The sequence below is a fragment of the Manacus candei genome, unplaced genomic scaffold (genome assembly GCF_025592945.1).
Source record: "Manacus candei isolate 608988 ecotype Guabito, Panama unplaced genomic scaffold, ASM2559294v1 h1tg000077l, whole genome shotgun sequence".
Taxonomy (NCBI): domain Eukaryota; kingdom Metazoa; phylum Chordata; class Aves; order Passeriformes; family Pipridae; genus Manacus; species Manacus candei.
The window spans coordinates 2,567,727-2,593,972 of record NW_026138125.1 but is presented as its reverse complement, the minus strand read 5'-3'; the positions used below and the strand labels follow the sequence as shown (position 1 = coordinate 2,593,972).

Genomic DNA, 26,246 nt, shown 5'->3' with positions numbered 1-26,246 from the left:
CTTCTGAGTGTTGGAGAAAGTCAGAAACCATTACTGGACTCTCTTGCAAATTAGCTACAGGATCTTTCAGAAAACTTGTGGTGTCATATAAATATAGCTGAATATCTGGCTAAAGACAAATGGTTTAAGGACAGTATTAATGAAAAAAACTTTGAATTAGTGTATCTCAAGGAGATATTATTAGTAGGAAAGTAAACCTCAAGGAAATTTTGAGGTTGCAACTGTGTAAATAAGCTCTAAAATCACCATCTCACAGTCACATCTCCACCTGCTCCTCCTGGTACATTCAGCCACCTTTGGGTCACAGATCCAGAATCCTGTCCTCAGTAACACTCCTCAGAAGGATCCTTCCCCCCTTCCTCTTCCATCCACACAAGTTAATTTTACAACTTGCCATCAGCCTGCCTTTCTAACACAGTTCAAGAAGGATCCTACTTTGCTCCTATCTCCCCTCTCTGAAGCAGGGTTCCCTGAGAAATAAAATAATTCTACAAAAAGAATATGAACTCAACATGTATGTGAAGTTCTGCTTAGTTTAAAGAAAACAGCCAAGCAGGTATTTTATGTTTCGTGCTCCATTTCAATGAGAAAACAGGAATTCTATTGGTACTTACAGATATTTTTCTAGTCTTTTACTGAAACAACCTGAGATTTTTGTCTAAAATAGGGGCAAAACTAAATAAAACAATTTCTTTTCCAGACTTAAAAAAACTAACTACAAATACTTCTGTGGTTATAAAATACAATAACGGAACTTTATTTCAATCTCATAATCAAAAGGTTAGAAACCATCAAACTCAATATTCTCTAGGCATTAAAAACTAGTTTATAAATAAATAGTTTTAAACTATACATATGCATTAGCCCAGCATATAAATGTTAATCCTTCTATACAGTTTCTTCAAACCACTTGCACCAAAGTAACAGACCTACAGGTCACACACACACGCCATGCTCTTTAGGTAACCTTTATCACAAGCTCAGATCAACTCAGGTCAAACTTATTCCATAACATTTAAAACATAAAGGGCAATACAGATCTTGCCATTATAACTGATGTTTATATTTTTCTTAATGTTATAATTCCCATTTCTGAAAGGGCTACCTTGAACCTTTGTTCCAACAGGTGTTTGAAGCTCAGGTTAATTTTTAAAAAACATCATCACCTGTTGCTCCCTCTCATGCAAGTGGGAGCTGGATCTTTGAAAATCCATCTCCTCTCTGCCAAAACAGCCACAGGGAAGAAGCAGCCTCTGCCCTCACCATTTTAACACTGCTCTGAAGTCTTGAAAAACATCTTTTGGAGACATTAGGTATTAAAAAGGAGCACTAGGTACTGAAAAAGACCCTGGTTTTGCATAGCAATTCATCTGAGGGCTTTCTGCACTGACCACGAGCACACACTAGGCTAGCACAGAAAAAAATATGTTCACAGGTAGCTGTAATACCTTATACTGACAAGCACAGGAAGGATGAAAGTTTGACATATACCTAATCAACTCCACTGCATCTCCATCTGCCAAAATACAAGGAGCTAAAATTACCACTGGATACCAACTGTAGTTGCCTTCTGGATGACTGACACAAGACACATTACCAGCAATCGAAAAAGCACTCTCACAGTTTAGCTGGAAATCTTGCAACATATTTGCATTCAGAGATGAAGAAAATTAATCAGAATATGCTTGAGTTTATCCTCTCAATTCAAGCCAACTATTTCCCACCTTTCCAGCACTAGATATTTCAGCCTGTGCTTTAGTGCCAATATTCCTGACTCCAAGACACAGATATTTACACAAACATAGCTAATACAAGAATTGTTTGTAGACTTTTCAGTTTCTGTCTTCCTTGGTTTGTGGGCCACATGTTTGCTCTAATCTTGAGTGAAACAAAACTGTTAAAGTGTGACTAAGCAAAGAAAGCTCTAACTTTTCAGCAGCTTACCTTAAGATTAACCTAAAGCTGATCTTCTGCTTCTTTTGCAGACATCAATTTCGGTAGAGGATGCAAAGACAATAAATTCTCCTGAACTCATGGCAGTGTCTGTCCTCTGATTGTCTGTGCACCAGTCCTAGAGTAGGGCACAATCTGCATTTTGTCTTTCTAAATGTTTCCAGCAGGAGACATCAAATCTTTGGCACGGTACCAGCTGCTGTGAGGTAAGGCTTGATGGAGGTAACTGAATCCAGTCCACCTGGCTCATTAACAGCCAGCCTGCTCAAAGAGCACATCAATCTTTATGACTACAAGAAAAACGGGTCTCAAATCTACTGAACAAACCCCACACCATACTTCAGGATTCCTATAACACTCATCAGCCTTGCTACTAGACTGCAACATCCTCCTTCCACCATGGCTGCTAAATGAGAAATATAGATCCTATCTAATTGCCAGAAAGCTTTGCTTTTAGGATTTAGGATTAGCTTTTAGGATTTGTGTCCCTAACAGTCAGGAAAGCATACTGGTTTGGGATCAGCAGCTCCAGTGACAGGGTATGGTGGGATACACTCAGGAATGAAAAGGAGGAATGAGCAGTGTGGTGCAGAAGGCTGAGCCCCACATTGGTAACTGAACCTGTAAGCTTGGAAAAGCTGGTACCTGTTTCATTTTATTGACTCTACATGCAATTGTGTCGAGTAACTGGGTAATTTTACCACTCCCTCCAAAATAATTCTAAATCCCAGATGTGTACAGTTGTTTCACCTCCAGTTTGCATTTACATGACCAGTCCATAACTGTGTGTATTAATCACACCTTCCTCAGGCACAACTCCCATTGCCAGTTCTGTCCTGCTAATGCTGACAGTACACAAATCTGACCAGGGCAGTTTATCAGTCTGTCTTTTTTAACCTCAGTGATTCCAGAAGCTGAGACAAAACAGCCCCTAATCCACTGACCAGTTATTTAACTTTTAACTAGACTCTGTTCTCTTATTCCCTGTGTATCACTCGGAGCTCACTCTCCTCCCACACCCTGCTCAGGATGTCACAGCCCTCATGGGCACTGAAGAAAAATTGATTTTCATTACTCCATTTGTTAAGGTCAGACTAAACAAAGGTGCATTTCCACATTAACTTGAAAACAAATGTTTCAATTTTACAAATAAAACCGCTTCTTTTGGTTTCCAAAAGTTTCTGTTTCTAAAATAAGGAATTACCACAGTCTAAGCTTATGCTACTCTTACAGGAGAAACAAAATCTCAGTGTATCATTAGATACAGTGTTGTGTCACTGGACTTGATGCATCAATGAAAATTGATATGTCACAAAGAATGTATTTCAGACTTATTTTCAATAAATTGAATGCAGTCTTTTCTCTGAGAAATAAAACAGACTCTGCAAATTCACTCTGTATCACTAATCCACTGCAAAATGAAAAATCATGAATTCTACCCAAGTAAGAACTTGGCCTTGCTGAGATTGGACCCGATGATCTTAGAGGTCTTTTCCAACCTAAGTGATCCTATGATTCATGTTGAAACAGGACACTGCTACCTTCATGCCCTCAAAGAGGAATAAAACCAGCTGTCATCTCTCCTTGAAGCCCCTTCTTCCTGGAGGATTGAGGTGGGAGAACATATTGTAGGCTGTCCCTGGGAAGAGCCTTTCTTAGGGACCACAGGACATGCTGGGATGGACCTGGGAGCACAGACAGGTAACTGAGCACACTGTTGTTAACATCCTACCCCCAAAGAGTCTTCAGCTTCTATAAGTGCAGAGCTTCACTGTCAACCCATGGCAGAACATAATATTGGATCTTAAAATAACACTGCTTTGATTACCTTACTTCCCTTTACTCTTTGCTTCAATTCCAACAGGAATTCAGTGTCTGCTCTGTCAATCGAGCCGTGTGAATAATAGATTTCTGTTTGGGCACTGAACCAAAACAAAAGGAAAAAAAAAAAGGAAAAGGAAGAAAAACTGTATAACTGTTTAAAGTAGTCTGAAGAGAGACTGGGGGTGGATTTAGGAAAAAAGTAATTTCAAGATAAGGCAAAATGTTTGTTTAATATGAAAGGAATATTTTGCTTTTATGTTAACAACCTCTTAAAAATAATTCGATTTTTTAATTTTGTTTAAGACTAGTTCACTTATCAAAAAAACTCCAAACATTAACCCTTTGATCTAAAAATGCTGAAAGAAAATATTTTAACTCTGAAATAATGTTCTCCAGTTTTACAAATAAAACTGTCAGGTGAAACAGAAATTTGGGAATAGACATATTTCAATCGAAAGGTGTATTTTTTCAGTGAACTTACTAACACTTAAAAAGAAAAACCTCCTTGTTTTCTTGACAAGTGTCACATTCTAGATACCAACTGCCTAGAATCAAAGAAATAAAGAGAGAAATAAAACAAAACTGAAGCTACTGTCCCCAGTACTGCCAGAACAGCAGTAGCAGTGCTCATATACAGGTTTTCTGCTTGAAACCAAAAGAAGCAACAGGCCTAGAAGTTCAGTGAACACCCTTATTTTGTGGGTTTCTTCTACTCACCAACCTCTGCAAATACACCCTGGGGTCTTGGGGGGTTTGGGTCAGGTTGTTTCTTCTTCTGGCATCGCACTGCCGAAACGAGGACAATTGATTTTTCACTCCAGAAGGATTTCAGCTCCTGCCTCTCCTCGCTGCCACTCGTGCAGCCCCGTGTCCAGCAGCCCCGAGGCTCAGTCATCCCAGGCTCAGTGATCCCAGGCTCAGGTAAATCCTGCAGCTTGAAGCCAGCAGCTTATTCCACTGAGACTAGTTAAGGAAAACATCTTGCCACCACAACAGCTATGGCAGGAAGTGTTTTATGTCTAAGCCACCACTTTGGCAGATTGTCTGCAGCAGGGATGTTCGCCCCTTACAGCTGTGAGTCCTGAGACCTGCCTGACATTAATTTATCAGGTATGGCTGGGAAGAGTGCACAGAAACCCACAAAGTTCCTGGGAGGAAACTAGGTGAGGCAGAAGCTGCTGCAGATGGTGTTTCTGTGACAGGTCCTAGGAATAGTCCTTTGGGTGCTACAGGAGAAGAGAGGCAGCAGCATTTGTCTGGGCCCCTCTGGGCTCAACATCTGCATCTCCCCAGCACTGCATGAACTGTGTATGAATAAGGAAGGGAGAGATTATTCAGAACTATTATAAATACTGTTCTCCAAAAGGAAGACAACTCCACAAGTTTGGATTGTCAGGTTGGATGGGGCCCTGAGGTACCTGGCCTAGTGAGTGGTATCCCTGCCCATGGCAGGGGGGTCAGAATGAAATGGTCTTGGAGGTCCCTTCCAAGCCAAACCATTCTCTGATTCTATGAATTTTAACTCCCACAAACCGAAGAAACCCTGACACCCAAGCTGACACTACAGAAAGGCAAACACTCAGCAGCTTTTGAGCTGTGACTAGACTTGTTAACAAGGAGTAGAGCAAAAGAGCCAGAATCCAGCAAAATCACACGACCTTTGCGTTAAACCTTGTTGCTGATCTAATAATTTCTGATTAAAACAATTAAGCCTTTGGGTATGAACTATTCCATATTTTTGATTACTTAGACAATATGCTGTTCATTGTCACAGAGAAACTGTCTTTGCTACTAATAATTCTTCTGGTAGGAATCAGAACAAGCAGAAGCAAATTAATAAATGATGACATGGGAATTACAACAAAATAGATTGATGACTTGTGGGTATGATTCTGAATAATAATATTTTACAATCTATTCATGAGCACTGCTAATAGGTGAGAATTCGTTTATAGTATTGTCAGAAACATTTATAAAATGCTCGGAAAAGGAATTGTTACTTTTATGAGTCATACTTGTTATTTCACGAATTTATTGTTATAGTTCCCCTTACGTACGTTCTCAGGTTGTACTCCTTACCATAATGACTACTCTGTTCACAAGCTATACAACAGGCATTTCTGGAAAAAAAGCACAGTTTGGTTTGGCATTTGTCTTGTTTCAATCTTTTTTTCTATCATTATTGCAGCCTAAAATAGATATGGAAAATAACAATAAAAAGGGTGCCCAAGTTGCTTCATCAGACTGAACCCAACAACCTTTATGAGTTAAAATACATGTTTATATATTTCTTAGCACTTAAATCAAACAACTGTGAAACTACCCATGAAGGCAGAACTTCTCCTGACTGGGCTGAGGTTCTACCTGCTGATCCTGAGCCAAGTCCTGCTGTCTAAGGTTATCTGCAGTTTTCTGCACTCTACTACAGCACTGAGTTCCCCTTCACTCACCATACTCTCAATGCTTGTACCTCTTGCACAGACAGAAGCAGCAGAGCACACAAAAGATTATTATGATCATTGTCTTCAAAAAAAAGAATTGCGATACATTTTGGCTACTGCCCAATTGCACTTGAAAACAAGAAAGTTTTAAACACGTCCATGTTTTGCAAACTGGCAAGTTTTTAGAGAGTTATTTTCATCTGGTCAATGCACAGTAATGTTCATCAGTTCTAATCAAAACTGCCCAAAATCAAATGTCAAATACTTGCAACTATCTGATCAAGAATACATTACAAACAGGCAATTATTCAATTCCTTGTTGAAAGCCGAAAACAACAACTCTGAGACAAATCACAAATAATTTGAGTTGTCTGTGAACATAAAAAAAAGAGTTTTCAAATAAATTCTTTGATCTGAATTATAGATCCATGTACCCAGTGATACACTTACACCATCCAATTTTCAGTATCATCATCAATTTTCCTATAGTAGTCTTTTGGCTTTGCAGACTTTCCCAAAAATATCCATCGTCCTTCACTAGCTAAATAAAAAACACTTTGCTGAAAAATTTTGTTTGGAAAAAGCATGCAATAGAGGTCTTTTGCCATTCTGTGCATTACTTCACATTGCATTTCTATGCATTATTTTATTTCATTTGATTTATTACACTACTGTCTTTTGTTGATACAGAAGAAGAGCACTCAAGGGATATGGACCAGACAGTAAGAGCATCTCACACGCATCATATACATGTTCAGTATCTTATTAACAGAGATTAGAGACACTGCTAGTGGGAGCAGACACCTAACAATGACAAAGTAATGAGATTATTATTGTCTTCTCATTACTCCTCATTTATGCCAAAGTACCACAAATCACAAATTACAGACTCCAGCTACTCCATAAAAAAACTGCTGTACACAGTATGTGCTCTGTGGAGGCCACTTCATTATTACAGATTAACCTATTTAAGGAACAAAAAGTCATTTCTGTACCTCTAGATCAAGTGGAAGTACGAGTGCTACATCACTGAAATTCATACAAGTCCTTACAAAGAGATACTGCTTTGAGAGGGAAGTCTTCAGAGAAACCTTACAAACCACAGTTTAGATCCATCTGCGACATGCTCCTGGGTTGTCCAAACTCCAGTTCAGGCCAGCAGCCATTTGTTACCTGGGTCAGTACCACAAAATCTCACCAGAAAGGATGGATTTTTAACGTGGGAAGAAAGGACACTACAAGGGATTCAAAGGTGGAGTTTCAGCCGGAGGAACCTGTTTGTTATCCACTGCTCCCTGCTCACCTCTCTCATGGCACAGGTTGGCACCATGGACAGAGAAGGGCTAATGCCTTGTGAACTTCACTTGCTGTCTATCAACACTTGCTGTCTATATTTCAGAGAGAAAGAGGCACCTCCAAGCTCCACCTTGCTGGAGGGAAGTTTAGTCCAGCTGGATCCCACAGGGTCCAGCAGCAGCAGCAAAGTCCTCTGCCACGGGGCAGGACTGAAAACACGGCCAGTTCCCCTCCACTGCAATCGGTGTGATTGAAGCTTGTTTTAGGCAAGTGAAAAAACAGTCTCCTCATGAAAAGGGCCTCCTGTCTCTGAGCCATGGGGAGCAGCACAGAACAGCTCAGTGTTACACAGCAGAGCACAGGCTGGGGAAGGACTCAGGTTCAGTCACACTGTGGACGGAGAAAGAAGCGAAGGTGGGCAAGGGCAAGAATGTGTGATGCCAAGCTGTTCTGCATCATGGCTGACACAAACAGCACTGAGATCAGCTCCTTCTCAAGAGAAGTCAACCAACACACTGCAGCAAGAACAGGAAAAAGAGTGCCAAAAAGTCTAGCATTCATGTGAAAATGAAGGCGTCTTGCAGACAGAGAAGACCCAAAGTACCCTAATGAACATACTCCAGGCCCAAATGAATTGTTATTAAGATGATGATACACTGGATTTTGTCATGTAACAGGGTCCAAAAAAATTATTACTTTCATCCTTGTAGGCTTTCAGTGGGAATACTGAACAACAATGCCAGGCATGGATGATGGAATGACTGGATAAATTACTGGATTTTAGGAGACAGAACTGAATTCTAGAAAAGATGCTTAAGTAAATGCAAATGCCAGCACATAATACAGCTACCCTAAATGCTTTCAGCAGGACCCTTACTTGCACAGAATATTGAACATGTGTACAATGGTAAGCATGAGCATAGGCCTTATGCTATTTTACCTGTAATTGATACATCGTGTTTCACATGACTCCCTCCTGGCCTCCTACTACCAACTAACCAGCTATTCCAGGTAAAACACATTATGCCAGTCTGACACTTATTCCAGCTTTTAGCTAAAAAAAGAGACTACTTCTTGCAAAGGAAATTTACCTAAGAGAATATTACAGAAGGAAACAAGGTTATGAACAAAGCAACTAATGTTACTGGATTCAGGAAAGAAGAAATAATTTGATTTTTTTTTTCCAACTTCTACTTTAAGGACTCTTCCAGACCTCTCCTACTCAAACAAAAATTCAGAAAGGCTTAAAAGTACTATTAAGCAGTGCTTCTAACCTGCCTAGTGATACAGATACTTCCTTGTGAAACCTTCTCAGTTATGACTGGATACTGATCACATCCAGTGACAATGTTTGTCCAGAGGTGGCATGGTGGGAAGAATGTTTATTTTGTAACTAGAATATGCACAGAGTAATTGAAATTAAAAGGGTACTGTGAGATCTCCAATACCTTGTTGAACAACTGAGTGAAGAAGAGGCACTTCAAAGGCCTGGCTTCTGTAGGATCATAGCCACAGAGAACAGTTTGATCAGAGATCAAGGAGCATCTGCCCTGGAATGTGCTCTCCTTCCCAGCCACAAGTTGGTGCACAGACATGGATGCTGGCACAGTTCTAACAGTGTGAAGTACATGGTGCTCCTTAGCAACACCATCCATCTGCACACTTCACCACAGGCCTGGACCTACAGTTACGATCACAGATCAGCAGAGACCACTCAGACAAAATCCACAGTCAGCTCTTTGCTCCCCACTATATTCTGGCTGTGTCATTTTATAACAGTTGAAGATTTCTTTTCTTTTTCTCCCCCATTCTCAAAAATTTACAAGAAAACCACACAGATTTAAATGTATTTCAGGAGAATCTGTGCTCTTCAGACAAAGCAGCCATCATTTCTTTCTGTCAGGTTCTAATGCCTCGTGAAGGACACACTATTTTAACCACTTGCCAATTAACCCCTCCTGTTATCAACTTGAAACTGTTTCCTGTGATCGGTCTCAGCACCATGTAAAAGAACAATTCTCCATTTCAGACATAATATCAGGCTCTAAAGTTGCACAATTTTGCCACTTTTGAGATGATAGCACAGTCTTGCTGCGACTAAGGACTGCAAAATCGTGCTCCAAGTAATTGAATCTAAAGATCTGACAACACTGACCTTATCAAGGAATGAAACCTTTGGCTGAGGTTCAAACCAAACACAAGAAATAACATCTTGCTGGTTGTTTGTAAACGTCATATAAAAATGTACTTATTCATTATTAGCAACTTGTACACTGAACACTCTGCAGGTCTCCAACTGCAGGTCTCAAACTGCTGCCAAGTGAAGGATTACTTGGTACAATCATTTCAGTGACATCTTAGTCCTGTATTAATTTTGGCAGCGCAACCAAGCATCCCTTCTCATGACTGTAACAGGGTTATCACAAGATAAACATTCAGACCACACACTAAAAACTGAGGATAGAAGAAATGCTAAGGACTGGGTTAAGATTTTGAACGCCCATAGTGCTGCTGACCTGAGTGACAGCCTCAGTTTAGTACAAGATGAGCAAGAGGGAGGATTCTAGGCAGAACCAGGACACTAGCATCCCACTTTTGTGGTGATAAGGCCAGGAATGACAGCACATGACCTGCACTGGTGAGTCATCTCCCTTAGGATAAAATAGAAGAGGAAGCTCCAGGCAAAATCCCAAGTCCTATCAGCACCAGGCTCTCATGAGCAACACAGCAAACTCAAAAAGCTCAAACTTCCATGAAAATTCAGTACAGAGATACTTTAAATACTCGCAAATGTCTTCAGCAAAATGTCATTTTAGAAGGAGACACAAAAAACCACAAATGGCTTTTGAGACCATACCACTGCTCACCTTTCCTGCTCCTGCAGACGGCGTTCAGGATGCGGTGTCCAGGCCCACATTTCCCATGGTCAGCCACACATTCTCCTTCTGAAACGACCCACTCGTAGCACAGAGGGTCTTCACAAGGAATAGACTCCACTAAATGGGGACAGCCAGCCAGGGTGCCCACTGGATCCACAATCACTTGCCTTTGTCTCATCCTAAAGCCTGGAAAAAGCGGAACCGAATTAACTGGACAACGGCAAAAATATTTATACAATCACGTAGCAGGAATAGGACTATACAGGGCACCTGGAACAGGGGGATAAACAAGAGTACAACATTTACAAACTGAATTGGCTGGGATGGCACTCAGCTGTATGTGTCTACTTGGCTATATGTGCCCACTTGGCTGTATGTGCCCACAGCTCGGCCATGAAAAATCTGAGTGTGTAAAAGAATTCCAGCAACCCACATTTTTCACATTTCTTTTTCCCTTTTATCAACATCAGATAGAAATACACATGTCAAAATACAGAAATTTACCAGTGATGCATACATTAATGCAATAGCAGCATTAATATAAAAAGAGAGGAACAGTTAAAGAACTGAAGATATAAAGGACATCTATATTCTGCCTGGGAATCCACTAACCAAAAGATTTGTTTTGAGACACAGCAGAGCAGTTTACTAAGAAATTAGTATTCTGCTTTATGAAGGTGTAAGGTTTTCTGATACATAATGCATATCAGACCTCTTTGAAATGACATCCTATTAAACTGGAAGATTCAAACGTAAAGTGGAAGAAAAAGGTTACAGAAATAATCATAGAATTGATTACATAATCTACCTCCTTCTGAATAAAGCCAAAAGTCATGTTGCTACATAAAATGCAGAACTAATACACAAGTATCTTTCAGCATGTCCTGTTATGTAAATGACACAGAATTCTGAGAAAAAGGCAGAAAAAAATATATGGTGGTCTTTCCTCCAACAGTCTCAGAGCAGGGGCAAATATACAGCCTTAGCAGAGGCCACGTGGAAATGTTCTGCCCATGAAAAAGAAAAGGAAATTAAAAATAAAACATTCCAAAGAACATAACAGATCAAACTTTCACAGTTCTCAAATAAGTAAAAAGAAATTACTCAAAACTATTCAAACGTGAAATGCTTTTGCAAGTATTTATATTTGAAGATTTATTTTTTATTATTTCTCTTTTAATTTGAAAAATTTTGACCAGTTCAAATCATTTCACAAACTTAGGCAGTTTTCAGAAAAGTGTAATATCCAAACAATAATATCCACTCCCTGACATGGACTCCAACAGTCATCTTTCCAACTCAGAGCCTTAGGAAAGGCTCTGCAAGGAATCTCAATATGTTGCAGCAACAAACATGTACAGCAGTCAATTAAAATCCAGGGGAGGTTAAATTATATTTGTATATCCTTCTTCAGGAATTTAAACCAAACCCAGGAGAATAGAACAAGCTCTTGGGTCAGGCAGACTGCAGATTTCAGGGCTGTGGGATGCACCTTAGTCCTGACACGTTCCAGCCAGCTGCATTGCCCTGGAATCCGGGCACGCAGCAGGACTTCCAAGGGGAATCAGAGAGGAGCAGCCTGGCTGCTGCTAGCCCAAGAAATCCTCCTTTCTTACAAGTGCAGTGCAGGATAAAGGGATCTGAATCAGCTTGAAAAATTCTTATCTTTTTTTTTATTTCTCACACAAATAACTGCAAAAAGCTTTTAAAGGTCACATTCCACTACACACACCTAAGAGCTTCATCCTATGTTCGATTAATTTTTAAAAGGAAAACACATTAAGCTCCCGATGTAGAATTTGACACCACTGCCTTTGCAATGTTATTGTAATATTCCATGGCCTGCCTTAGACCCCCTCAGTGCTGCCCAAGGAACAGAGAAGGGCTGCCCTCACCTCTGGCTCCGTGGCGGTGCTGGCAGTTCTCGTGCAGGCAGGGACCCCACGCCGACCACAGGGACACCACACACTCGGCCGGGCACGGCAGGTGACACACCTGGGAGCTGGAGGGAGCAGGACCCTGGCACAGCTTCCCATCTACTGGTCTAGCAACTAAGAGATAAAAGAAAAAAAAAGGAAATCAAGGCTGCAATTTCGCCCTGACAGCGCTCCAGGAGTTTACTGCTGACCTTAGTTTTCCAAAGTGCACCAAAATCCAGTGGTTTTTTTCAGGGTCTTATCTCCCTGAGCAAAAAGTTAATCCTGTGTTCAGCAAGACATGTAGAAGTTTGATCTAAATTGTCAGTACTCAGCAAGCCAATTAAGACTATGCTTAGTGGTAAACAGGAGTTTTAAATCTAAACTCAGTGCTGATTTTTAACAATGCTGGAGCAATAAACTGGAATCTAATCCCTGCATTTATGGCCTCTCTATACCAGACTGGACAGAAAGACATCTAAGAAGGAAATCCAAAAAGTTCATGTTGCAACTGGGAGCCAGGCAGAGGTAGGTGACTAAAACCCAAGCACGGGGGAATCTCCCCATCCCCGTTCCCTTCAGGGGCACTGCCACCTCTGCATTATGGATGAAGGGTCCATACTTTTGAATTTTGTTCATCTACTTCCAATAAAATTGAGCAGAGATCTCGATTTCTTCTATGCAGACACATGCAGGAAGCATCTTTCATGCCTGGGAGGTGAGACATTTACTGGAGTTGCCAGGCATGGATCTCCAATCCTCTTTATCCCAGAAATGAGCTGACTCCAAATTCTGCCAAGGACCAGTTTACTTGATACCAACAATAAGTCTGGAAATTTGACTCTCTTTGTATTTCCATTTAACATTAGATATTTCTAGTTTCAATTAACTTCCCTCACCTTTTTATTTGGGGCAGAGGAAGGAACGAAAAGAACAGGAAAGACTCTTCAATCTATCTTCTGAGTCATTATATGATATTGCATTTTAATTACATTATGGGCTGAATTTGGCTGTCTCTTTAGATAAATCAATATCAAAGAAGTCTTTCAAAAGGCTTGTTCGAGTTTACTCTGCCATGGTATTACCAAGACTTCATTAATTTTTATAGCTACTGAGTTTGTTTTATCCTCATTTTTATTTTTAATGTCTGTTTTTCTTTGCTTCCATGCATGGAATTGATTTGAAAAGAATTTATAAAAACATGCCCAATATATGAGTAATCTTTTCTTTTTCTGATATTTTACCACTTTCTTTAAAATGAATAATTTGAAGAAAAACACAAGTTCTTTTTTTTTTTTTGAACACAAGACTTCAGTGCTCAAAATCCCCATACATTTTGATTTGCACATCCTGAAGCTGAGACTTCAGACAATATCAGTGCTTATGATTCCAGCTCATCAGAATAACAGGATTAAACAACAGTGTGATTTAATACTCAGCTGAAAGATAATATATTAGTAAAAAAGACCATTTTCTGAATGACTTCTGAGACACTGTAAGGCCTCTGACATGTTCATTTAGAGATTTGAACAAGGTGGTATAAATCCAATTCACCTGAATGCTCACACAGAGAGACCTTTTCTGGAGACCTTGCAAGAGAAGTGACAGACAGAATGAAATAAATATTAGAGTTTTAAAGATAAGAGTATTTCTTTTACCAAGAAGTCTCATGCATGGCTTAACCTGCCTTTCAGCATCAAGCTTTGCAAAACTGTATCAGTTTTTGAGAGTTCACCCGAAGAAATGAAAGGAAATAAAATTGAGTGCAGATGGTCAACACAAGGAATGAAGTCCAGTCCTACTCTGCTCTAATTCCAGGTGTCTGTCGGTGCCAGGAATGGCTCTTTCCTCCTCACTGCTTTTTAGATTTCTATATTGAATTTAACTATTTAAACATGGAAGCCATTCTATAAAGTCAGATTGCTCTCCTGCCTTGAAAACCAACCAGTGCGCCCAAGGGTATTTTAAACTGATTTTGGATAAAAGAAAAACAAGAAAAATTGATCACAAAAAATTAAAGGGCTACCAGCCATCCCAGACTCATGGAAGTCTTCCTGTTCTGAAGGATTCTTTCTATTCTGAAGGAAATCCCTGCCTTCTTCTCCCTGCTAACCATCTCCTGCTCCTGCTCCTCCCTCGGGCTGATGCCCTATTTAATTCTAGCACTGGGAGTTCTTTTCCCAGGACCAACATCCTACCTGTCACTGCAGTAAGACTGTTTGATTACTCACTTCCTTAGGTAGTTCTTTATATTCCATAAAAGGTAAATCAGCAAATACTATTCTAATCAAATACACAAATACACTCTAGGTCTGTGCCAGCTTTTACTCACTCTACACTGACTACAACACCATGTATATGCATATACAACACCATCCTTTTCCAACACCAGGCAGGTACAGAGAGCAACAGTTTCCATCATGATGGCCAGAGGGACTGGATGGACCAGGAGAGTCCTCTTTAAAAGAATTTCATTCCTTTTCAGTCATTTGATTAAAATCTCTGATTTCCATCTTTTTATTTCAAAGCTTGATGTGATTTTCTATTGCTATTCTTCCATACCCTAACAATTTTTTCTTTTTTTTTTTTTTTTATTTTAAACTAAGGATAAAGTGGACTTTTTCTGTGAACCTTTTAAACACCGAAATCCTCCCACACTGCAGCCTCCAAATGGCACAGGTAGCCTGGCTGGGGATGTCCTATTCAGGAAAAAAGCCTGACATTATGCCTATGATAAATGAACACAACTGCTAGAAATGTCTTTAGGAACAGGCCAGCCTTCTGATTTTTTCAATAATTGACTCTGCAATGGCATTTTCCTACATTCATATAGAAAAAGTGCTTTTTGTGTAACTATTTTCTTGGAACAATATCAGCCTTTTTTTTTGGGGGGGGGGGGGAGGGGAAGGGGAAAGGCAGAAGCCAGGGAAGTGAAGAGTGGGAGGGGGAGGCAACATCTCTGATTCAAGTAGCAGCTTATTTATGACACTTGTTCTTACCTTTTAAAATCCTGTGTTCTTCCCAATCTATAGAACAAACTTGGAAAAGCAATCAAGTACTAATCTGGGAGCCTCTGAAACATTGCACATTTCTATAGCTGTTATATTGAATCTCTCCTTTATAAATGCAACTGCAGCTGTTCCCAGCACCAGTGTCTTGCCTCAAGTTGGAATTTTACTATTTGCTGTTATTTTCAGGTTATTGCTACCAGCAGGAGATAATAAATTGGGTTCTAAAGTGTCTTGTTTCCCTATATATTTTTACTGAGGTAATGACTTGGAGGAAGAGTGGAAGAGGAAATCAGCTCTGATATGATTATTTCCATAATGTAATTTTCAGCCAATAAATAAATTATCTTTGAATACAGTCATGTGGACAGATACTTGCAGGCACACATACCAACACTATGTTAAAAGCAATGCTGACCAGACAGAGGGAGAAATGCATAGGGTAGCATTTTGGATGCAGGGATTCCTGTCAAATACGGTTTTTCAACTCCTCAGGAGGTAAATAACTTTTTTTTTTCCTGGACCTTAACTACATTTCCCTTTTACAATGAAAATCCAAGTATTTTTTATATTAAAATCAAAATGAGACATTTCTAAATATCACTAACATATCTGGCATACACACAGAGATACCAGGTCTGTCTTACATATTGGTGCAACCGTATTTTAGGTAATATTCAATTCTGAAGGAAATAAATCCATATGTTTACCATTTCTTTTGGCAAAACTAACCCAAATTAATGATTTCCAGGGTACGAGAAAGGTACCAGAAAGGGATGGCAAATCCTTGTGAAAGTTCTTACTGCCTCTGCCAGGACTTATAAACCAAAGACACTTGGATCAATACAAAGGGAAATTACTTGAGAAAATCACAAAGGAATGAGTTATGCTATAAAAACACCTTTGTGTGTAAAACACAATAGGGATAAACCCAGCACAACGTTTGTAAGCAATTTCTCTAACCTGAAAGACTTACAGCAAAACCAAAATATTACACAAGGGAGAAGTGGTGAGTGCAGTTTAAGTAGCCTGGAAATGGCACCAATCCCAGCCCGTTGCATCCCTCCATTAAGGAGCCTAATGCACACCATGCCTGATGGAAAGGGTTCCTTTAGGCTTTTAGGAAGAATCAATTAGTTTTGAAGTCACCAGGCACAAAGTTGAAGTCCTATTTTCAATTAAAACCTATTTAATAGACAAGGAACAACGTATGAATAGAAGGCTGATCACAGCATGAAAGAGGGTTAATAGTGGACTGCCAAGAGCAACAATGGTTTAATGTATTCCAGAACAATAAAGATCCTCACAATTTTATTAAAGTGACACAGGCAAAAAGTACCCCTGTATCCATATCCTCTGCTGTACAACAGGACTGTGATCCCAGCTGGAATACTGTATTGTTTTGCTGCAGCAGAATTTGTGGAGATTAACAGCAGAAACCACAGATCTGGCAAAAATTCAGAGTGAACGTGGGGCTTCCCACCAGCAGCCACATGACTGAACAGACCAGAAGTGACAAGTCATTAAGAGTGTCCAGGAAAAACAGTGGAGGCAACAGGGATGCTGGGACAGCAGTGAAGGCAATGATGGGAAGGAAAAAAGGGCTCTGCGGGATGTTTGAGCCTTTTGGCTGCTACCCAGGAAAGGCTGGAAATCACTGGGACAGACCACCAGAGAGGGTGAGAGAAGTCACAAGGAAAACAGGGAAAAAAACCTAAGAAACAGTGAAGAAAACACATGAAAATTTCATTTCATTTATCTCCAGTGTCTTCTGTTCCAGGACAAGCCCAGCCACCGTTGGCTCCGTTCCCTCTCCACAGTGTCCCAGTTTGTGGCGTCGCCTCGTACATACAAATCTTTTTAATTTTCCATCTGACTCAATGTTATTGTCTGAACACAATGCAGCTCCCTGGCCTCATAACAACAACAGGACAAAATTAAGCAGAACAAACCATCACTGTTTTGAATAAAATGAATCCAGTTCCAGTGGCAGGAAATAATGACAAAAATACAGATGCAATTAAAATCTTAGCTTTCAAGGGTAAAAGCCTGAACCAAAACCTCGTATCTCACGTGAACTAACTGGGCTGCACATTATTTGCTAGATACCATGGCCAACTATACAAATAAAAGTATTTATAAAAGTATAACTATTTCATGGTCATAACAAATAGCTCATTGACAAAAAAAAAGGCCCATTCTTTATAAGGGATCTCTTAAAGGCACACTTCTTTCACTGTCAAAGCCCTTTTATACATTATTCTCTTCATTTTAGTTTAATTAGTTTCAAGACATGAAAGAAGTGAAAATATTATACCTCTAAAAGACATTAGGGAAAATGCTTTTTTCCTTAATGGATTCAAACTAAAATTTTTGAAATACGCATTTAAACACTACTGTCAAGCACTGCAACGATCTGAATAAAATCATTTCCTCTCCTGCTTCTAAAGGGTTTCCCCCGAAGAAGCCAGCTGTTACATATTTATTTTTCCATTATGTGAGTTGTATCTCATAAATTCTGCTCAGCATTTGGTGAGCTTACAGATCAATAACTCGGCATCCCAGAATATAAATCTGATGCAGACTTCCCTGAATATATTTCACACTTCAGAGGTGTATTTCTCATCTTTTCAAGCCAGTGCGGTCATCCCAGGGACAAACAACTAGTTTGCTAGTTTGGGACTAGAGGGGTCCTTGGGGGGGTTGTTCTTCCACTTGAGAATGTGGTTTCTGGGATTCAGGTCAACTAAGCCCCAGGTTGGATGCTCCTATTGCTGGACCATGAGCCAGCAGAAGAAAGCTTTTTTCACACCACTGCTGACCATCAGTTCTCTCCCCCACCACGGTTCTAGTCAAGTTTTCTCATTACTAATATATTCCAACCTATTCTTTTTCAACTTCATAAACCAGACAAGGACAACAGGATTTAAACATCAAAGTTCTTAAATTCTAATTTCCGTAGAGTAAATTAATCTTCTCATTCCTGCAGCTTCACCAGCATAAATTTATAACAGCAAGAACAAGAACAAAACAAAACCAAAAAAAAAAAAAAAAGGTGTGCATTTAATACAGGGCTCGTATTCCTCACAGGGCTCATATTCACTCCAACAGTGCAGAACCTGCATCAACTCCTACAGGCAGCTTATCTCCATCAACACAGTCTTTTCCCAGTAAATATGCAGGATGGCAACAGCCATAAATGACAACAACCTGCACAACCAACTTCCAGTTTCTAAAGAGCTGGACCTGGTGGCTCACAAGACACCTGGCACCCAAGGGGACGGTGGCACACACAAATCGGATTCTTCATTGGTATTTTTCTCTTCCCAAAACCACTTCCATAGTTTACTGAACAGATGCCACATGTACCAATTTGAAACACTAATCCCCCAGAAGACAAGCACTGGAAGATCATGATTCAGAGCAGAACAAAGAACTTGCAGGGGAAAAAAATGTGTAACCTTCATTAGGAAACAGTGTACAGAGCAAAGAAGGAAAACCAGAATATTTTAGAGCTAAAAAAGACAAAAGGGCAGAAAGAAAAAGATGAGGAAAAGCAGAGAATAATACAAGATACGAATGAAAGGAGTTCTCAAATTAATCTCTGTGCAAACTCCAAAGAGGCACCATTTTCTGGAAAATAAAACACAGTGCCAAAACATCTCCCATATGGGAATCAAGAACAGTCTGAAAAGTTCACTCATCAGATAAGAAAGGAATAGATATTTTTGTCTATCAGCAGTAGGAAGAAAGCTCAATATTTTGAGGAAAACAAGAAAGTATAAAGGCCATAAAATCATCATTTTGAGAGTCATATAAGTTGGAGTTAGATGGAAGTGCAGGGGAACAGTTTCAGTTTCAGACCATTTTGTGATTCTGTCAGTAAAGTGGCTTGTAAGACAAAACTACATAAGGGAATACACACAGGGATGGATCAGAAAGTAACCATCAGACCTGAAAAGGTACTTGAGTATTTTCCAAGTCCTTAACTCTAAACAGACTAAAGGAGGTTTTGCTGCTACAGCTGGTGACACACAAATTTATAAAAAAAATTGATTTAAGATGAACCGGGTGGAATTGCATCCTAAAAATAAAGCAGAAATTAGTATAGGCTGGGGAACTACAGTGGAGTAAGTCAGTCAAGATAATATGTCTACTAACAGGGGAGGGCTGAATGTCTCTCAAAGGAAAGAGATTTCTGTAAGAAATAGCTTTGCAGGGTAACACTAAAAGGTATCCAAAAATAATGAAGGTACAACTATCTCACACACCTGCTATTGAAATTCAAGATCAAATAAAAATAAATATAAGGAGACAAATATGATGGAGACAATCATTAAGCAAAAAAACTGCAGACAAGACTTTAGAACCTCGTACAGGTATAAGAATTTTATGTGCATTTTCAGATGGAAAATAACAAGGATTAAAAAGATAGGAACCTGCAGTGATTTGCTGGTGAGAAAGTAATAAGAGATATATTTTATTAGCCAAGTTTACTATGCTGGGTAAACAATAAAGAGGATTCAAGGGAGAAGAGCATTTCACAAAAGTCTTTTCAGTCCTATAATTAAAACTTAAGCAGGCAGGCTGCAAAAAACATTATAAGAAAATTCTGAAAGTGAGAGGCAAATTGGATCTCATTCAAACAAGTAAGAAAGAAAAAATGTCAAGATATATAAGGCACAAATTTTATGAAAGAATGACAGGGCAGACAGATTCCCTAGTTAGAAAGCTACAGAAAATATGGAGAGAACAGCAATCCCAGTCACTAGGGACAGCAGGCAACTAGTTCAGAGAAGAGAGGAAATGCTTCTGGTGGGTTTTATAAAGGCTGCCATCTCCAAGACTACTGATAGAGAGTTACAGTTTCTAGATAAATCCAAAAAGGAAAATTTATCAGAAAACAAAAGGATACTACCTGGTCTTCAGAAGAGAAGATAAAAAATTCCTGAGGAAGAAGATTAAATCTAGGAACCACATATGTTTATTAACTGTTTGAACATAAACACAGATACCACTCCCAGACCCTAAGAGCAATTTAAATTCCCACATTATTGGAATCATTTATTGTGATTGAGAGGAGATTTGCATTGCCAAACTAGGAGAGGTTTCATGAACTGATCATTGCATAATATTCTTCCCTACTTGTACCAAATCTCTTTTTTGTTGGTACCCTGGGGATTGCTAGACAGTGATGTTCACCCAGATCAACTAAAATTTATTGTGGGGAAATACATTTCATGTAAAATTCTGTAAAATCAACAGTCACAAAAATCCTACCTCTTTTTGTAAGCCCACTTGCAAAAGAGAAGAAAATATGTGAGTCCCATGGTGGCAGTGTCTTGCTTTGAAAATAAATTGAGGGTCTGCCTTTCTACTTTATTTAAAAGAGCTTCCACATGAGTGAAGAGGTACAAAGAAGGGTAACCACCACCATGACTACAGTTTGGTCCAGACACAGGATGTCCAGGCACAGAGATTAGGGAGTACTCAGAATTGAAGGGCAGAAAGGACAGACTGGAGCTGTACTGTAGATACCTCATTTCCACATTCTACACTACTTTTTGTGCAAACTTTGTCTCTTCCTTAAAAGCAACATCATTTCCAACATGCAAATTTGCTACTTCCATCTCTGGATATCAAAAGAATAACGATAAACTTGAAGTATTAGATGACGACCTCTCTGTGAAAATTGAGAGTTATAAATTTAAATGTGTTAAAATTCAATGAGATACTTAAAGAAAACACAAAGATCTGTTTAAAGCTAATCATGGTAAAGTTCAGTCTAAATTAACAAAAGCCTCACAGTGAGTAGAGATGTGGAGTTCCCTTTACCTGTTTACCAACTGCTCACTGACAGCTTCATCTAGATGGAACAATCTCAGCATGCAAGAATATTACCAAGGACTTCAAAGACTGGAAGATATTCTGCCTCCAAATACTCCTCACCCATGTTAAAAGTATGGGCTTCCTCCTTAAGGCCTAAAAAATATATAACTTCACTTGGATCAAGACAGGGATTTCTTAGTTAGGTCACCTCTTCAGGGAGAAAGATGTGAAATCTTATCAATGCACTTCTCAAAGTAATACCTAAATGAGAGTTTTCCATTTCCAGTATCTTCGAGTTGGAATTTTATAATCAAAATACAGGAAGATTTCTGTAGACTTAACCTTTGGAATAACTGATATATAGGGACTCGAGAAAACAGGTGCTCTCTTTCCAAATACACACATTTTAATAAAGGAAGAAATAGATGGGAAGACTAAGCAAATGAAAAATGGGAGAGATATCCTTGGGGGATAAAAGAGCTTTGAGCAGTGTGTATAAATACATCACAGATGGTACCTGTCTCCAACCAGGATTCTACATATTTTTCCAAGAATGCTGCTGGAGAGACCACAGGACAAAATCTTCTTTCACATATGTCATTGGGCCTAGGTCCAAATTCTCATTGGAAGTAACTAGAAGAATAACAACTGTGATGGATGGTAATATCCTATTAGACTCGCTTGTTTGATTCCTGAATGATCCCTCTAAGGACACTCAAGAGGTGAAGAAAGAAAAATTACTGTACTTTTGATGGTAGCAATTAGGCTCTATATTTGCTTATACATAGAGGATTAACTTCCTCATCTTCTCCTCATCACTGAAAAACTGGTACAATAAAATATGAGATGCCCTAGTGATGAATAAAAGTATTCTGTCAGTTCAGATTGCCAGAAGAAAAAAAGCCCAAATATATGTCATTCCTTATTTATTCAAAAAACAAAAATTGATCAGCTAGTACATGAGACACACTGAATATTACTGGCTAGGGAGGGATAACAGGGAAGGTTTTCCCTCTTTCTATTTGCATGTGACTGTGCTGCTAGTAGATGGGATTCTCACTTGCCAAGGACTTCTGTACATCTCCAGTACTGCTTTGAAACTACAGTAATAATTTATATCTTGTACAATTGCCCTGCATGTTCAATTTTTTTGCCTATATGAAATTATTTTTTTTAAAAAGTTATAACTGTAAATACAAGGAAAAGGTATCCCAGTGCATTTGGGGTGGTTTTTTGTTGAGAAGAGGGCTTGCAACTTTTAAGTTGAACTGAACTTTGAACAAGGGGAAAACCTGCAGGTGATCACACAGTGGATATAGAGCACCGCTTCTGTCACAAGATGTATTGGTATAAGGAATTCAGATGCACTCCTCTAATCCTCTGGGGTAATTCACAACACTGACAAAGAATAACGTGCGAATAAAGTCAGTTCAAACCTGTTGCTCACCAGCCTAACACAGAGTGGTCACATGGACCACAGAAGTGGTCAGCAGGATGAAGACAGTTAATAAATGTCCCACACCTCTCATCAACAGCACTTTTCTAGCTTTCAAAGCCCTGTGCACCACACACCTGTGCAGAACAGAGGCGTGTTGTGTTGGGAGAGCAAAGTGGTGCCAGATGTTTGGGAGAGGTGGAGCAGCCACTATGCACAAACTCAGAGTCTGTGTGGGATGCTGGGACACACACTGGGCATCCAGGAAACATTTGCTTTGCCTCTGTAAGTAAATAAATCTAAGATATCCTATTGTGTTGTTATTATCTTACATCTCTGCTCAAAAACACATTCCACAAGAGCACTACATCGAGTAAATAAAACAGCCTATGATGAATTATTCATGGTGAATCTGTAACTACTTATTATTCTTCTAAAAGAAATATAACTCACTTCCTGAGTCCAAAAACCTTCTGTTTGCTCAGAAGTTGTGACAATATTACTTTTGCTTTCCCCTTCGAATCACAAGAAAGACTGTGTATCAATCTGAAGCAGAGGCTAAAGCCACATCCCGAATGGAGTGTGACATCTTTTTTTATACTCTAAACCAGGACTACACGACAGATAAATGCATTCAGCTACCGAGGGGCTGGGCTACCTGATATATGAGAGAGGAAGAAAAGTCAACTCCAAGCAAAATTTAGTTCCTTCATCCTTTGTAACTCTCCCAGCACAAGCGAACAACAGAAGTGGCAGCAATTCATCCAAGAAGGGTGTGGCTCCTGGTACTTCCACGCAACACATCCTCCCTCTGATGCCAAGTAACACCTGCCTTGGAGAGCAGGGATACCAGGAGGGCATCAGCTAGTCAAAGGCTACCAATGACTGCATGTTATCTCCTTATTTTCTTCCCCTGTTTCCTTACTCAGACCTACTTAGGCCAGCACTTGAGAGTGACCCCACACACGTACCTTCCTTCAGCCGGTGTGTCCCAAGCTCCATGGTGATCTGGACACAGTAGACCACCCGGGTTTGTAGGCCACCTCCACAGAGCCCTGCGTGCCTGTGGTGGTGAGGGTCCTGCTGGCCAAGGAGGAGAGACACCTGGCAAGCTTTCCATTCAGAAGTTCTCCAGGCAAACCTTTGGAAATAAAACAGAACAGGTAAAGACAATGGGGAAGGGAGAGGTACTTCACTGGATGACAAAATATAATTGGTTTAATCCTTATAGCAGCACTTCCCTATCCAAAACAGGGAACGTTCTGAAACATTTTGAGCATTAAATTTACACAGGTTAAGTATTTGCTATGTGTCTGGTGCGCTTGTGTAAAACTTTTCCCAGATCACCAATCTCCGAAGCGTTCTGAAACACTAAATCATCCTGACAACACCTCTGAGCAGGGTGTAAAAAAGGAGTGAAGATTAAGAGGTTTGATTAAGTGTGAAAACTAGTTTTCAGACATGTGGCTCCAACCACTAAACCACCCCTCTCTGCCAAGAGCTGAACACCTCACTCTGAAATGCACTTAATAGCTGAAATCCTGCATATGACAATGGAGCTCCAAGCACAGGTGGATTTTCTGCGGGGACAATTCCTTCAAGGGATTGGCTAAAGTAGCTCAGTTAATTCCAGTTCCCAGAAGCTGTGATACACAGCAAGCTCTAGATAAAAATACTTTTATTCTACGCTCCATTCACAACTAAAGAGCATTAATGGTTCTCAAGTCAGGATAATGTTTTGGGGCACAGACAGGTGAATGCTGTGCACACAATAGTTTTTGGTGTGTACCAGCTTAAATGCCAGGAAGAACTTATTAAAACCGTAGGGAAAACGGTGTTGTGTATCCATGGAAAGTGAGAGTTATACCCCCATCGTGTCTGGAAATGCAGAGCATATTTCTAACATAACAGTTTTCACAGGCATAATTCACTTTGACTCATAGGTCACAGTATGAGGGGAGTAAATAAGAGCTCAAAGTCTTTCAGAGCTTCCTGAATGCAAATCTTAGGCAATATTGTTTTTATAACAATCTGTTCACACTTCTGCTGCTTTATTCCTCCATTCCTCTAAATTTTATAGTTTCCTCTTTTCCATACAATCTTTGGGGTTTGTGTAATGTAAACTATGTAAAATAATTTCCTTCTTTAATCCTCCAGACAAATGCTCTCTCTTCTTACAGCAGATCCACAGTTGTCAAAATTACGAGTGTTTGTTGGCTGCTGACTGATCTCTGGAAACTCAAACACAACGGAGTGTCTCTGCAGAAAAAGCCTTCCCATCTTAATTTCCTGTATTCCTCATGGCAAGTATATGTTCCTGACTACAGCTATGGCAAGGAAACATGCATCTCAAAATTATATGAAAAATAAATATATTAATTTGTCTGAGCACACATCAATGTTCTCTTAAACTTCTTATGTTGTAAGTATGGGCATAAAATGATTTCCAGCCACAAAGCACTTCTGAATTTTGTAACATACTCATGGAAAACATTTGTGAATGCTGTCAATTACTTTTCATTTACAGTTACTGTTTGGATGAGCTGTCATGCTCTCTTAAATAACACAGGTGCAAACCTGGATACACTCATAGGGTTTATCACCAACAGAGAAAACAATGAAGAACATACTTTTCACATGACCAGTGTCAAATAGCTCAACTCCAATAATATATAAAGCACAGCCATGAATTTTTTCTTGTAGTAGTTCCTAATCCCATTTCTTGGGCCTGCAGTGTTAAATGCAACCTTCCCCTTACTATACAGGCAATGAAAAGTAAAGTGCTCTTCATCAAATATTGGGTGAAGAGGATTCCTCCTCCACAGCACTTCAGGACATTGTGCTTTTCAGGTCTACACTTTCAAAACCAAAAGCTTACACAGAGAACACACACATCTTCCCACAGCCATGGAAATAGTTCTTTTAAGGAAGCATTTATTGGAAAAAAAACCTGACTAAAGAAAAACTCATTGTTAATATCTGGCTTAGGAAGTCAGCTGTGAACTCTGGATCCTAAAGCCTCATTTCCAGAGGTGTGAGCATCTGCTTCTCTATTCAGCGTGAGCTGCGGGAGTTAACACCTAGGAAAATTAGGCCATCAGTGATTAAAATTATGCAAAATAACTAAATCTGAGCTCTGAGATAATTAAACTTCATCAACTCCTGAATCTTAAAAAAAAAAAAATCCCTTTAGATATTCTCCCAGAGTAAGTGGATAGTGTGTTCCACTGCTGAGCAGTCCATAAGGAACAGCTATCGGAGCCCAGCCGATGCCTGTGCTGCTCTCACCAGCTCCAAGCCTCAGCCCCATCAGCCCATCTTGCTTTTTCCCAGCTGGACATGCCCTCAGCTGCATGGAATTTTCCTGTACCAAATCATGATCTCCAAGCATTAAACATTTTTTTAAAACATTTTCACTGCCATTAAGAAGCCCACTACCCCAGAAATGTATCCAAGAGATTGCTGTCCCACTGAGTAGGAAACCCATCGCACAACCATTCCTGATGGACATGGTGACCTTGGACAGATCTTTGCAGGGTTTTAAGGAGCATGCCCAATACCTGGCATTCATTTGCCCACCTATGGACTACATTAAAGACAATGAGAATTAACATTATTTAACAGGGAGAAACAGGCTGCATAATCTCTATTTATATTTAAACAGA

At 39.6% G+C, this 26,246-nt stretch overlaps 1 protein-coding gene across 5 annotated transcripts in view; it reads right to left on the bottom strand.

Moving 5' to 3' along the window:
- THSD7B (thrombospondin type 1 domain containing 7B) overlaps window positions 1-26,246 on the bottom strand; it is a 512,613-nt gene that overhangs the window by 167,820 nt on the left and 318,547 nt on the right. For all 5 annotated transcript variants that reach the window (XM_051810239.1, XM_051810241.1, XM_051810240.1 and 2 more), the window contains 3 exons: window positions 23,553-23,722; window positions 12,289-12,444; window positions 10,382-10,579 (listed from right to left, as the gene is read on the bottom strand). In XM_051810239.1, coding sequence (XP_051666199.1) covers window positions 10,382-10,579; window positions 12,289-12,444; window positions 23,553-23,722 — 524 coding nt within the window. The remainder of the gene's footprint in view (window positions 1-10,381; window positions 10,580-12,288; window positions 12,445-23,552; window positions 23,723-26,246) is intronic.